The sequence below is a fragment of the Panthera uncia genome (assembly GCF_023721935.1).
Source record: "Panthera uncia isolate 11264 chromosome E2 unlocalized genomic scaffold, Puncia_PCG_1.0 HiC_scaffold_19, whole genome shotgun sequence".
NCBI classification, from domain to species: Eukaryota; Metazoa; Chordata; class Mammalia; order Carnivora; family Felidae; genus Panthera; species Panthera uncia.
This window is the reverse complement of record NW_026057588.1, coordinates 30,533,957-30,549,572: the sequence shown is the minus strand read 5'-3', so window position 1 is coordinate 30,549,572 and position 15,616 is coordinate 30,533,957. Positions and strand designations below refer to the sequence as shown.

Here is a 15,616-nt window from a genome sequence, read left to right as displayed (position 1 = left end):
GCAGCTGTCTGCACTGCAAACATTTCCAGCTGCTGGAAGAGCCACAGGAACACCCCGCCCTTTCTCGTTCCCACCCTTCCTCCCCCCCCCCCCCCCCCCCCCCCCCCCCGCCCCCCCATGAAACATTGAGTTTAGCAAGATAAGCTACTCTGAGGGAAACAAACTATGGCGTTACTGAACTTCTTGTCTTTCCCCTGGAACATTCCCCAGCTAAATCGCTTAGAGAGACTGAGAAAACAAGCCTAGGGTGGGAGTAGCTCACCCGCACAGGGCGTGGCAACAATTGCATAATTCGCCTTCTCAAAACAAAGCAAATCTTCACAGGCACAGACAAGCGGATGTGTTAAAGACAAAAAAAAAAAAAAAAAAAAGGAAAGAAAGACAAAGACAGAAAGGGGAGAAAAGAAGGAAAGAGGAAAGGAAGGTCACGGGCGCTAGTCACTAACTCCCCAGACTATTTTGTCTACCTTTGGAGATCAAAAGGAAAGTGCTGGAGAGACCATCTCACTGTCTGCAGCGAAAGCCAAGTCGCACTATACAAAGAAGCGACAAACCCAGTTGTAAGTGATGTGTGAACCCGTGGAAGCGGTCCACGCGGGAATGTGATTGCCCAAACTGGCTGCCAACACTCACCAGTCTCCTAAGTGCCTGGAGCCCACTGTACCCTCTAGTTCAGAGGGAACCGGCTCACCGGGGGTTATTGTGACCCTTGTGCTGCTCCCTTCCCCACTTCCAACCTGCCCATACTTAACACTGTCAGAGAAACGACGGGGCGGCCGGCAGGGACTATCAGTGATCGACAGCCAGATCCTCATGATCTGTTGTCCTGACGACGGTCAGGTCACTGCTGGCGGTGACAGTTTGACACCTGAAGGGAGGGCCACCTCGACAGATATCGTGTCTAATTTTGATCAAATATCCCGATGAGCACAAGGTCTAAGATGCGCTCGAAACTTCCTCCTTGGTTCCTGCTTCACGGCGCTTCCCATCTCCCCATCTCCTGTCCTCATTTGTACATCCCTGCCATATTCTTTCCTGTCACCATGTTCATATTTATAGAAGCTTCATTTAAAATTACTTGCCTGGTATCTAGAGTCAAAGAGGAGGATGCGACACAAATCCCACAGAAAGACTTGTAACAGTCCAAGCGAGAAGTTCTTCTGTTTTCCCAACTTGCATGGGTGGAGCTGATGACTTACTTCTCCTTTCTCCTAAATCTTCATCATGCTTTCTAGTAGTGCCACGGCAGTGTCAGGGACAGGGAAAGATTGCTTGTGTGCCGCAAGCAAGCCAAGGAAAGGGCACTGGGCACTACCCAGAGAAGGTGGCTGAAGTGAGTCACGTTAAAGAATGATGAGTCTTAGAGATCACAGACTAGCTCATTAGGAACGTGAGTGTGCTCTGGGTAAAGGGAAAAAGAAGCCGTGTCCTGGTTGCTGTCATCAGGCTGTCATGTCCTCGTGAAGTATCTTTTCCCAGCGGTCAATAGAGAACGGGGACTTCCGGTGCCAGCCAGGAGGGACTAAGTCCAGTTGAGCCTCCCTCTCCTTCCAATTATAATTAGAAACTCTCATCAAAACACAGAGAGCAACTACCTCTGGACAAGACACCACGGCAGGAGGGTTGGTGAGGAAAGCCACGGCGAAAGAACAAGGAGTGTAAGGAGCAAAGTTGTGGGAGACCGAAGGCAGTATGACATCATCATTAAATTGTTGAAAGGGAAGAGCTAGCAACTCAGCTCTCTTCACCACGCAAATAGCCTTCAGGAATCCACGTAACATAAAGTCACTCTCAGATAAGGAATAACAAGACCACAGTCCTAGGTATGTACCCAGGTGAAACGAAAGCCTACATTCACACAAAAACCTATGCAGGAATATTCACAGTTTGTATTCTTAATGGCCCCAAATTGGAAACAAACCAAACCCTCCTCAGTTGGGGAGCGGATACGCCAAGAATGTTGCGTCCATACAATGGAATAGCACTCCGCAAGAAAGGGGAACAAATTACTGATACACACAACAGCACGGCTGAATTTCAGATGCATTATGCCAAAGGAGCCAGACTCAAAAGGATATGTACCCTTCGATTCCATCTATATGGCGTCTAGAAAGGGCAAAGCTGTAGGGTTGGAGTGACTGTTGGGGGTTAAGGGTAGGGCAAGGATTTGACTGTAAAAGAATAGCCCCAGGGGATACTTTTTTGCATCTGTGATAGATCTTGAATGGAGTGGTAGTTATATGCCTCGATGCATTTATGAACCCTCGTAAAACTGTAACCAAGAGAGGAAACTTCACTGTCAATTTTATATGTTAAAAAACACATTAAAAATAGAGAACTTGAAACCTTCATACATTTTTCCTAAGGAGACTCCGTGACAATTCAGTTATCTGACTGCGTGTACTGACATATTCATAAGCAGAAAATTGTACCCCCAATACAATGGCTAACAGCCAAGCTTTAATTGAAGCCTTTGTCATAAAATGTTATTTGAAAAGAAAATCTACTTGGTGGTCACACATTTTGGGGGAAGTCCAAAACCTTCAGAACAGAACAGTACCACCCCTGTCATCAATGTATGAATTTTGACATAAATATTTAAGTTCCTGTCAGTTAAAGAGGCCTTGGCAATTTCCATATTACAAACACGGTTTTGTGTGGTCACAATCTTTACTTCTGACTTGGTGTTTAAAATAAATAGATACTATCATAACTGTTGCAACACACACGTGCACGCACACACGCACATCATGATATTACTACTGCTCTCGTTTATTAAGGGGAACAAACAAAATCATGAAATTAAACCACACACTCGGCCTCGCTTCCTCTAACAGCGACCTGCCAAGTTCTTCTAATGCCGTACTGATTTATGCCCCGTGGAGACGGGCAGAGTATGAATGTTAGCAAGTTGAAGATCACGTTTTAACATACCCTGTCAAAGAGTGTGAAGAGTTGTCTCAAGACATCTGAAACAGGCAACTTTAAATACTCTGCAAATTCGTCAATTCCAATTCTTCCTCCTTTGGAACAACAGGCAATGGTTGCGTACTCGTCCAACTGCTTACGAATGCTATCCCAATCTAACCTAAGCAAACAAACAATCAGAGATGCGTGTTGTCAGCCCCTTACAATCCACAAGGACATTTTACGAACATTCGTTTGTCTGAGGGAAAAAATATTGTACATCGTTACATTTGAAAATGAAGATAAAATGGGTATTTGGGGATACTTATGGAACATGTATACAGGTTTCTGAGGGTTTTTTTTTTTTTTAATGTTTATTTTTGAGAGAGAGAAAACAAGAGGGGGAAGGGCAGAGAGAGAGAGGGAGACAGAGAATCTGAAGCAGGCTCCGGGCTCCAAGCTGTCAGCACAGAGCCTGACACGGGGCTCGAGCCCACAAACCATGGGATCATGGTTTGTGATCCAAAGTCGGACGCTTAAACGACTAAGGCACCCAGGCGCCCCCCAGGCTTCTGAGCCTTTTAAAGGATATCGGTAAGACTAATTTCCCCCGAATATCTGTGCGAAAGAAAAGTAACTGAGAAGAGCAATGTGACAGAACAAGAAATGACTCATGAAAAGAAAATAAGAAATCGTATTGTAATCCAAATATTACTAATTAAGTCAAAAGTACTTATTGAGTTGTTAAAAAAAAAAAAATACCACTCTTAATTTCTAAGGAGCTTCCAGGCTGATAATGAACGCACATTTTACAAAATGTTGTGTCCGAGATTCATTAGATAGGACACACTTCCTCCGATATTAGTTATAAAAACACTAAAACACCAGAAAACGTACCGTAGCTTACAGCACATCTGCCTTTGTCTTGTACTACTAAACGGGTGACTTAACACATAACTGCTTTCCTCTGTATCCAATTTCAGTAACTATCTAAACTTTTCAAATTTATACGAATTTTGTAAATATAACATCAAAATATGTTTGCTATCTAGAAGATATAAATAATACTTGATCTATTATCTTTAAATATTGACCTCTGGGGTGTCTGGGTGGCTCAGTCGGTTAAGTATCCGACTTTGGCTCAGGTCACGACCTTGTGGCTTGTGGGTTTCTGTGCTGACAGCTCAGAGCCTGGAGCCTGCTTCAGATTCTGGGTCTCCCTCTCTGTCTCTCACACTCTGTCCCTCTCTCTCAAAAATAAATAAGTATCAAAAAAATATTTAAAAAAATAAGTAAATATTAACCTTTAACACAATAACTGGTTCTGCAGCTCCCTCCTACGGAGGATGCCAAGGCCAAGGGAATCAATACATTCTGCAAATCCCTAATAGGGGTGAAAACAGAGTGAATGGTAGTAAGTGGGAAACGAGGGGTGACAGCTTTCATAGCAGATGGTTCAAATGGGTTGTTCATAAAAGCACAAAGGGGTGTCTTGGCCTTAAAAAAAAAAAAGTATGTACCCAGAAGAAAAAGGAGATTGAGGGTAAGTACTTAAAATTCAGTGATGGTCAGAATTGCTTCTCTACAAGTCAATTCATTTTTCACACGAGAAGTTCTGACCGCCGCATGCCAGTCCCATCTAATTACGCCATCCTTGCAAAGGGCAGCGGGGTAGGCTGACTGCTCTGAGACCCTTCTGGGTGGAAGCAGATCTGTGCTGGTCCATATCCACTCTCTCTCAGTCTCCTCTTGTGACCAACATGTCTCTGAGTTAACTGTCCTCGAAAAAACACAACTAGATGAACTAAGCAGGAGATAAATTTACAACTCTGCCTTCCTTAATAAACACCATGGAGGTTCGAGAGCCGAGCATTAATGAAACCAGGGGAAATAAGCGTAGAGGAGTTCAGATCTCTTTGGGACACCTTTACAAAAGTGTAGCAATTTAAAGGTATACTTACTTCAATTTCCGGCTAATTTTGGTAAATTCCACCAGCCCAGCTTCCATGGGCAATGTTAGCTGTCCTGCTGAGATCATTAATCTGCAGTCTTCATAAGTGTGGTCTGTTACTGGAATTCCCAAAGCTCTAAACGGCATTTCAAAGCAAACAAATTCAATTTTTTTTTTTTTTTTTTTAAGAAAGGTAATGATTTTTTCATTAGGCCTGAGCTGGTGAACGAACAACAGTAAACAGGGAAGTATTTACTACTTTTTAAACCAGTAGCTTTGGCTTATTATTGCAAAAGAGACGTATTTCTCTCCTTCTGCACAGACTTCCTGGTTGTTTTGTGTTTTAACTGTGACAATAGTTGACTTCAGTCTCAGGGAAAGGAATAAGGCTTATGTTCCAGTCCGGTGGAGTCTTTCACCAGCTGTGGACCTTTTGGCTCTTAACCTAAGCCTCGCTCTTGTCATCTGTATATAGGAATAATTACCCTACTTACTCTACAGGGTTATCTATCGTAAAGATGGGCCGAAAATGCCTGTGGGAGTACCATTTGAACAGATACATTTGTCTGTACACAGTGTAAGTGAGTAATCTACCCAAATCGCTAGCCATCTGCGTTTTTCCATCTCTCGAAACTGGAGATGACTTCTTGCTACATAATCTTCTGAAAATACTAAAGAGAACTGATAATAAGCTCAAGATTTCTTCCAAACCTAAACATCCTCCACCCTCGAAGGAGCACATAACCCCTACTAGCTCCCTCCTGCTCAGAGATCTGATAATGAATTAGATTGGAAATATATATATATATATATATAATGACTTGAAAAAAAAACTGAGTACTGAGAAGAAAGCCTGGCCAGAACATGAAATAATTTCCTGAAGATTCCTCTTCACAAAACTTTCATTCACAAATATTCAGCGAGACTCATGAAGTTAGATCTTCAACGGTATTTGGTTTTGTTGAATCACCGTGAAGAACGTGACATTTTCAACGAATGGGATACGAATAAAGTATTTTTTTCTATCTACAACTAGGCTATTTTTGATGAGTAAACATTCTGGTATAAGAATACGTGGGGCGCCTGGGTGGCGCAGTCGGTTAAGCGTCCGACTTCAGCCAGGTCACGATCTCGCGGTCCGTGAGTTCGAGCCCCGCGTCAGGCTCTGGGCTGATGGCTCGGAGCCTGGAGCCTGTTTCCGATTCTGTGTCTCCCTCTCTCTCTGCCCCTCCCCCGTTCATGCTCTGTCTCTCTCTGTCCCAAAAATAAATAAAAAACATTGAAAAAAAAAAATTAAAGAATACGTAAGCGGGAAAATAAACATTTTAACTATCTCAGGAATGTATAATTTATCATGCTCCATGGGTATAGCATGCTCGTTAAGAGCTTTTGGGTTTGGGTAGCAAGTGGGGATCTGAGTCCCAGCCCAGACCCTCACTGTCTGCTATGATCTTGGGCAAACGACTTCCCTCTCTGAATCTCGGGTCCCTCGCTTGCCTCCTAGAAGTGCTGTGAGGGTCACGTTAGCTACCCAGAGTAACAGCCTGGCACAGTACTCGGTAAGTATTTATCAAGAGTAGTAGCAACCCCACTTTACCACTTTCAAATGCTTCTGTCATACACTTTTCCTAGGTGACTCTCAGGATAAGCAAAACCATCAGAGAGGAGAGACGAGTATTCTAACTCCCACTTTACACTGGAGGAAAAGGACGCCTCGAGGGACTTGTCTGTCCATGGTTGTGCAGCTAATGGAGGTCTTTCCTACTCTTTATCCAAGACCCTTAAATCTCCACGGCTCCAAATTCAGAAAAAAACCAAAACGGCTGCCTGATCAAATCCCTGCTCTGTTTTTAGGCAAATTATCGGCAGGTCAAAATACCTGGTATAAATTCCCTCCATTCCCCAAATGTATCTTAGTTCCTAACTTTTGGACATGAGCTCATATGAAAACATAAGGAGAAAGGGAAGAAAACAATATAAAAGCAAATTTTGTAGCTAATCTAGAAACTGGGAAAATCAAGTACCTATAGGTACACATAGTAAAATTTTTTGAACATTTGAAAATTTATTGTTTTGGAAATAAAGTTCTTCTCCTGTGAAATATTAATATATATATATAATATATACGTAATAAAAAATATAATCTTGCTTATAATACCAAATTCAGTCATGAAGCTAAATTCAGAGTTCTCATTTGAATGTTTACTGGGGATAAATATCGCCAGCCTATGAGCGTCAACCCTCCTACCGGAATGGCAGAAAGAGGTGGCACCTGGCATGAGGGTGAGCACCCCGTAGGGCTGCCTGGGAGGTTGGACAGTATGACACGCATGCTTTCATTACAGGACGGGAGGAGATTGATCTAATCAGAGTAATGGGCAGCTAAAACTCCCTTAAGCTCAGGACAATACTTGCCTCCCGTTTTGCGATTTACAAATCCTAAACTTATAGCCATTCCGAATGGGGGTGACTCCCCCCCGTTTCTGTGCCTCCATTACGTTCCCTTGCAAACTTCCTCCTTTTTGTTGCTGTATTCATTAATGCCTTTGAAACACCCAGCGTTGGCAGCTCTGGGGAGGCTGGGCCATAGGAAGCGGACCATGAAGGGCTCAGACCGTCACAAGGCTTTGTCAGACAGCCACAGGCCAGCTTAGGAGAATCCACCCCGTGGAAGTCACTGGCTGGTCTCTTCTGGTTATTGAATCCTCCCTGCTCCCTTTCTGGCAAAGACACATATCCATTAGTTTGGGGCTGCATCTGGGGAAAATATTCGTAGATTGTTTTACCACATTCCTGGGCACATTTAAAATTTCTAACCAGAATGAGTTAAGAAATGAGACCCTCGGAATTAAAAAAACAAAAAACAAACAAACAAAAAAAACAAATCCTAAAACTATATAAAAACCATATATTTACCAATCATTTAAAAACTATTTATTGATTATGATGATATATAGAAACTCACTCTGCCATTAGACTCCGGACTCTACAGGCAAAAAGGATGGGATCGTTTTTTTCTTCATCATTTGGTACTTGAACAGGCATAAACTGAAAGACAAACATACCTTTCCATTACAACTGTTAGGCCTAAGCATTAAATGCTACATACATTAATTTATAAGCTGTCTGTCATTATATTAAATCCCCCACCTTCCTGGCACATGGGTTACATGCTAGACAGGGAGCAACACTGTGTGCGGACTCAGCGGATCCGTAGTCCAGCCCTGCGTCTTTCTGTGTGTTAACTGGTAGGTCTCTGGAGTTTTCTTCACTGTTGCCTGGACCCTAACAAGAGGGCTGTGATCACCCACTCACTTCAGTGCGATGAGGATGAAAGAAGCCGGTGCCTGGAATATTCTGGAAGTTGTAAAGCTGTAGGTTCTGAGACCTTATTCTCCAAGCTGTACTTCCTACCACTTCCAGCCCTTTGTGTGAAAATGTTAGTACCAGAAGCAACCTGTTTCTTATGATTTATCTTCTCTACCCACGCCTGTGTCAGCCATATTTTTATCATTTGTTCAAATGTCACGCTTTGCATTTCTTCTGCTCTCTTTTAACCCTTAGCATCGGCTTTCTAGCTTTTGCAGAGTATCATGTGTTATTTTAAATTTTACTTTTTTTCTCTACTTGATATTCTGTAATGTCTCATTTGTACTGTTCTTGTTTTATTTACAGTTTTCTAACATTTAACAAGATTTTGGTGCTATATTGAACTCATTGCATATTTTTTGAGCACCTACTATATACCAGGCAAGATTAACAGGACTCTATTCCTGCTCCAAAAAAGATCTGTATTTTACTAGGATAGACCAACTAACTTAGGTTCAAGTTATAAAGGTCACATGACCAGGACTCAGCCCAAGTCCTATCAGATTCTAAAACCCTTGTTTTCCCCACTCAACCATCCTTCCTGGAGTATGAGAGCAAGGGATAGGAAATGATTAATTTGGCAGGGGGCAGGGAAAGGCAGCCAAAGAAGCTTTACAGAAGAGCTAATACTTGATCTTGGCTTTTTAAGGATAAACATGATCTCGCCAATAGCTACTGTTCATTGAATTATAACTATGAACCAGGCACCGTGCTAGGGGTTTTATATGCATTATTTTCATTCCACCAGTCCTCTTGATTTTAGTCACAGGATTGGGACTCACATTAAAAGACGTGCTTAAGACTTCATGGCCCATTTTCATTCAATAAATATTGCTGAGGCACCTCCTGTATGCCAGGCATTGCACTAAACCCAGAAGACAGGACAGCAAAGCCCCTGCCCTCAAGGAGCTCTCCATGCGGTGGGGTAAAAGTTATGACAGATGAGTGCAGTCTACCAACGAGAGCTCCCATCCATTAAGCACGTACCATAGGCTGGGTACGTGCCGGGTACTGTATATTAGGGGCTTTATAAGATTAACTCTCCACAATTCCTTGAGGTCAGTTCTACCACTTGCACTTGACGGGCGAAGAAAGTAGCTTGAAGAGGTTAAGACCACACACCAGTGGCAGGATCACGATTTGAAAGAGAAAGAAGACTGTATAAAGAACACCACTTTTGGACTCATGTCGACCTGTTTTCAAATCCTGTTCATCGCATCAAGCAGCCTTTGGGCAAGGGTGATTCAGAGATGAAGTGTGAGCCAGGGGCTGGCGTGACCAGGTCCAAGCTTTTGAGCAGAAACATCGGTTGGTAGGAGTGGACAAACCAAAGAGGAAAAGGCTAAGAGCAGGGACAAGCCCTGGGGGGTCTGGAATCACCCCGTGAGAGAAGGAAAGACCACGAACAGAGGGAGTGAGGGTGCAGAGGCGAGCATGGATGCAAGTGGTACGGGAGGACAAACTGGAAGGAATGGTAGGACCGTGCGCTAGGTGACATTGACCGTCATTGACCGCTAGGTGACACAGCCTCTCCCAGGGGACAGTGGCATGCTGTGCAAAGAACACTGTTTCGGCTGCTTGCCGTCTTGTGTCCGCCGTGAGGTCCCAGGAAAGTCATTCAGCCCTGATGAGACTCAGTTCCCCCTCTTGTCAAGCGAGGAAGTTCGACTCGACGTTCTCGAAAGCCCTCTCCAACTGGAATTCGACGGCCAGCTTTCCACTTAGGATCGTTATTCTTTAAGATGGAAAAACACGCTAAGCCACCAGAGGTCCCCACATCACTTATGTATCCAGAGTAACATCCGATCTTTGCAGATAAATCTTTCTCAAGTGTCCCTCCATCCTGTTCTAGATTTGAATTTCTCATGCGTGCTTAGTAGGAAATCCAAGGAAGCAAACAGGACGTTAAAAATCAATGTTCACAAAACCTCTAACAAAAGAATACAAAAACGTTTTAAATTGCCATATAATTCTTCACTTTAAAAAAAAAAAAAAAGCCACACGATCATTTGACACACGCTTAATCTGTAGGTCATAAAAGCACATCCTTGAGAACCCTGAAAAACAAATTACGGCTACACTGTTAACCAAACATAATACGACGAACTGTGGGTTTAATTCCTTTTACTGCAGGTAATATTTTCCGTGAAAGAATTTTTAATAACTCTCATATTGGCATGGCATTTTATTCTCAATGAAGAAAATCCCACTGGGAGTACAAAATAATTAACAGCCTGTATTTGACCCTCACGGGCCTTGGAGGCCTCCCATGCCTCCTGAGAAGCAATTCAATGGAAATTCTCGTAAGAAGTCACTTCTCCTTGGAGCGGACCTAGCCCTCTTTAACACATTTCCATTTTGCATGTAGACATTCAAGGCTCACAGCATATACGTGTCCTCTATGCGGGTAGGGAGACTGGCTGAAGACAGGAAAACGTGATTGTCGTTGTCTGCTACTGTCCCCTAATACACAGCTCAATACTGCAGGGTCTTCAGGACCCCAAATTTTCTTTTCTACCTTCACCTTCTCTCACCATCCCGAGTATCCACATGGACGGTTCGTCAGACATGTTGATCTCACGGCTCTCCACCTGGTCACAGGTGCTCTCAGCTGTACCTCAGCCAGGGCGACAAACATAGGACGCTAACCTTCTCTGGCAAGTTCTTCCATGAGAATTTCCCTTCATCGCCTATTAGCTTTTACTTCTCTAACCTGGTCCGGCACAGACTGTAAGAACCTGCTAGTGACCCTCAGGATATGCTCGTCCCTCCCTTCCTGGCAACAGCTGCCTGCCTGTCCCCACTGCCCTTCAGGAGTCAGACACCTCCATGTGGACTTTCTGTCATCCAGAATCTCCCCCTTCTGCCACACCCATGGCGCCAACCACATACCCATGATCGCCTCTCCTGCTCCTGCCTTCCCATCCCTGCTAGAGACCACTGCGGGATGCTAAAGAAAGGTGCACAATCTTATGGGCTGAGGCTCCTCCGATCCATGGGAAGCTCCATAGGGTCCTTACAGCTGCTTGAAAATTATGTGATTTTCCCCAGGTGACCATACCGCCTCCAGACTCAGAAATAGTTTTGTTTTGCTGAAGGTCTTCCCTTTTCCTTTTAATCATGCAAGTGTGCCCCCAAATGTGATCTCAATACTGAGTCTGTTTCCTTAGTGTCTGTGTGACAGGTGAGGATCAAGTTACTTAACATGAACCTCACTGCGGCTTGGATATCTGTGCTGCACCTGCTGCCGTCATATCTAAATGTTTCAAACACGGTCTGTGTTTCTCAGGTTGCAGTCCTGCTTTTCATCCCAATGGTACTTCACGCTCAACTTTTGAAAGAAGACAGTGAAAGAGTTAAGGACATGCGACCCCAAAACATACCGCTTTGGTATACTGATTATTTTGAGCTGAAGGCGCTTGGAAAATAGCCAATGTGGGGAGACGTTTTCTCTGAACTTCCCTTACCTCCCTAAAGTCAGCTACTCCGAAAGGAACTCAGTTGTCCCTCATCTGTCCTAAAGTCCTTCCTGGGGAGTTTCATCGAACAGGGAAGATGGGCTCTTACCGCAGGTGACACGACTGGAATTTGACATCACACACAGACAAACGTGATCACACGCTATCATAGCTCCCGGTCTATTCTTCCCAGGGCCCACCAGTCTTTCCTAAAAACCACTGACTCTCCCCTGCGTGGCCTACCCCCTCCCTCCCCTTCCTCACTCCTTTTTGTGGTATCCACTTTTTATTCCCCATGACGCCTTGCACACATATTAAAAATGAATAGATGTGTGTATCTTTTCCCCTATTAATCTGCCCGCCATGAGATTATCTCACAGATTCAGCTATGGAACCTCGGTGGGGAGACGGCAGGCACTGCCTCCCCACAACAGCCCAAGTGAGCTTTCCCAGTTCTTTCCCATTGCTCCCGAGACTGGCTCGGGGCCTCGCTTCAATGTGCTCTGTTCCTCCCCCCCGCAGGCTCGGCACCACCCTGCCCCATCTAAGGGGAGGCTAACCGACATATTTCCCATGCTAACACCTCATTTGTCCTGCTGGTCTGGGAGTGCCCTACCTCCGCCGGGGCCTTAGGCTGCACGCAAGATAAAGTCAGAATTCTTCAGCCCATTTTGAAGGCGATCCGATATCCAGAGCCAACCCTTTACATGGCTACTCAGGCCCAGCAAAACTGCCTTATTCGTTGTTTCCTGACCACGCGGGGCACATTCCTTTCTACCAAATGGACCATCGTGAAAAAGAGAAAGACTGATGGGTGACGATACTACAATCAGTCTTTTCTTCTTCCAAGTAACAGGAAAGGACTTTAACGAATCACTCTCAACAAACGTGGAGTTCTGGCTCTTCTCGTGATTCTTCTTTTAAGTCTTCAAGAAAGAGCAAATGCGAATCAAGGAAGGCATTTACGAACTAACATTCGCTGCTTTCTTCCCTGAAGAACAGAGACATTTAGAGGATAAGGAAATACAAGTGAATGTTTATTGAACACCTACCACGTGCTAGTACGTAAGTAACCTTATTAAATGCTAACCACCCTATAAAAGAGGTGCCATTATCCCCATTTTACCACTGAGAACACAGGCTAGGAGAGGCTTAAGTCATTCACTCGAGCACATACAGGTTGGTAGCAGCAGAATTGGAAGAAAACCCCAGCTAATATTCTTTATATAACATTCTATTTCTTTTTTTAAAAAATAATGTGTATTTATTTTTGAGAGAGAGAGAGAGAGGCAGTGTGTGAGCAGGGGAGGGGCAAAGAGAGAGGGAGACACAGAATCAGAAGCAGGCTCCAGGCTCTGAGCTGTCAGCACAGAGCCCGACGCGGGGCTCAAACCCACGGACCGTGAGATCATGATCTGAGCCGAAGTCGGACGCTTAACTGACTGTGCCACCTAGGCAACACATACAACATTCTACTTCTCTGCTACTACTTAGAAATTTCAGAATTCTACCGAGTTCCAGAAGAAATTAGCTTTGTTAAAACAAGCACATATATAGGTTTTATGTGTGTGTGTATATTTGCATGATAGAGGTTTTCTAAAAGGCTTGTTTGTTTTAGATTCAAAACTACAAGTCATATGAGTGTGTTTAGATAATTAAATAAACTACATAAACATACCTGAACCTTCCCTAAGTAATAAACTCTTTGGAGATTTGAAAAGTTGTATTGGGGCGCCTGGGTGGTTCAGTTGGTTAAGCCTTGACTTTGGCTCAGGTCATGATCTCTCAGTTCGTGGGTTCGAGCCCCGTGTCGGGCTCTGTGCTGACAGCTCGGAGCCTGGAGCCTGCTATGGATTCTGTGTCTCCTTCTCTCTCTGTTCCTCCCCTGCTCACGTTCTGTCTCTCTCTCTCTCTCTCAAAAATAAATAAAGATTAAAAAAAAATTTTTTTTAATAAATAAAAAGTTGTATCTATCTATAGGGATTGGTCATAACACTCACTATTACAATCCTTTCCAAAATCAGAATTTTTTTTTTAATTAAAAAAAAAAATGACCTTCTCTTACTTGTGACAATGGACTGCCCACCATAAAGTACTCTAAGTCCAATTTTAGCCGCTAGAAGCTTGCTTTAAGCTTTGCAAAAGAATTTACTAAAACAAAATGTTTCTGTCTGCCTACAAATCATTTTTCTGTACCTGTATTATAATGGATAGCTCTGAATACAAATAGATATGTAACCTATGAAGGAGGAAACAGACTGATGATCACTGTGAATGCCCTGTTTCCATTCATAAAACAGCTGCTGTCCACATAGGGCCCTATAATCTGGCTTTGCTTGGATTCTCTTTCATGAGATTCACTAGCAGGCTGTTGATTTATGTCACATTTGGGGATGTTTCCTACTAGCTATCTTCTTCCCTATGCCCCTAAGCCAGATGCTTATAAAGACATACGTGTGAGGTAGCTGGCCAATAAAAGTAACCACTCAAAGACAGTTAACACATCCACTATGCCACTATGATCCAGAGAATAACTTTCAGGAGAACCTTCTGCGGACACACATGGCATCATTGTTCAAGGATGCCGGAAGACCAATTATAGAGGGTGTGAGGTTTGGACCTGATTGTATTTTTAAGACTCAAGAGTCAAGGAAATAATGGCCTTTTCAAAAACAAGTTCTCTGCTTGAGAAAGCAGAGAGGGAGTGAGGGGAGGAGACATTACACTCCCTAGGTGTTAGCTATCCAATGGTTTTGGTAACTACAGAGTTGGAAAATCATCATCAGTGAGGAGTGAGTTGTAAAAGGAAAGAATACAGCCTTCAGCATCCAGAGATGTCCTATGACTCACCAAAAGGTGAGGTCTAACAGGTCTAAAGGATACCAAATGATCCACTCAAGTTCATTTTAAAAACTGCAAAACTTGGGGTGCCTGGTGGCTCAGTCGGTTAAGCTTCTGACTTCAGGTCAGGTCATGATCTCACGGTTCACGAGTTCGAGCCCCACATCGAGCTTGCTGCTGTCACTGTAGAGCCCGCTTTGGATCTTCTGTCCCCTCCTCTCTCCGCCCTTCCCCTGCTTGTTCTCTCTCTCTCTCTCTCTCTCAAAAATAAATAAACATTAAAAAAATAAAAAATAAATAAAAATAAAAACCGCAAAACTTAAGACCACATTCTTGAACAGTACATCTTAATTAAGCTTAACTGGTTACTAGAAGTTCTAAAGTTCTAAAAACATATGTAAAAAATAATAACTAGGATTTCCATCAGTTGTAATGAACATGGACGCTGGGAGGGGGTGCTTCTGAACAACCAACACGACTGTAGTTGGCACAACTAAACACGCCGAGCCTTCTAACTAAGCTACATGTGTGGCAGCTCAAGTCGGGCATCCCCAGATGTGGTGCAGAAGCCGGAGTCTTGACACAGCGCCCAACTCTCCAGGGCCCTGAGCCAGGGTGTGGACACAGAGAGCACCAGACGGGCTGCAGGATACATTTTTCAATCGTGCCCAACCGGGGGGAATTAAAATAGTCAAAAGTCATAAAGTGGTGAGAAGTCCCCAAGGTGAAAGGTAGCATCATGAATCTAAAATAAACATAATTAAAATAAGAAGATTACATGTGAAGGCCACAGAGTCCCATCCTCTTGCCCTGCACCACAATTCGAACACATTGAATCTTACCAATTCAGCTATTCTAAACCAGGTGCTAGCCATTTTGTTTGTGAAGTTATCAAAGGATATATTCTTTCTTTGCCAGCAAATATTATTCAAACAGGTCTAAGAACTGGCTGGAGAATGCAAACACTGTAATGGAAAAGAAGGAAGGAGGGAATAAAGGGGGAAGGGAGGGAGGGAAAGAGGGAGAAAGAGAGAAAGAGAGAGGAAAGAAAGAAAGAAAGAAAGAAAGAAAGAAAGAAAGAAAGAAAAAG

General features: G+C 43.6%; 1 protein-coding gene across 1 annotated transcript in view; it reads right to left on the bottom strand.

The window, feature by feature from the left end:
• The window catches only part of LPCAT2 (lysophosphatidylcholine acyltransferase 2), an 86,191-nt gene that overhangs the window by 24,711 nt on the left and 45,864 nt on the right, over positions 1–15,616 (bottom strand). Inside the window, exons 8-10 of the mRNA XM_049621213.1 lie at positions 7,824–7,906; positions 4,869–4,994; positions 2,935–3,088 (exon numbers count right to left, since the gene is read on the bottom strand). Of these exons, the coding sequence (XP_049477170.1) occupies positions 2,935–3,088; positions 4,869–4,994; positions 7,824–7,906 (363 nt within the window). The remainder of the gene's footprint in view (positions 1–2,934; positions 3,089–4,868; positions 4,995–7,823; positions 7,907–15,616) is intronic.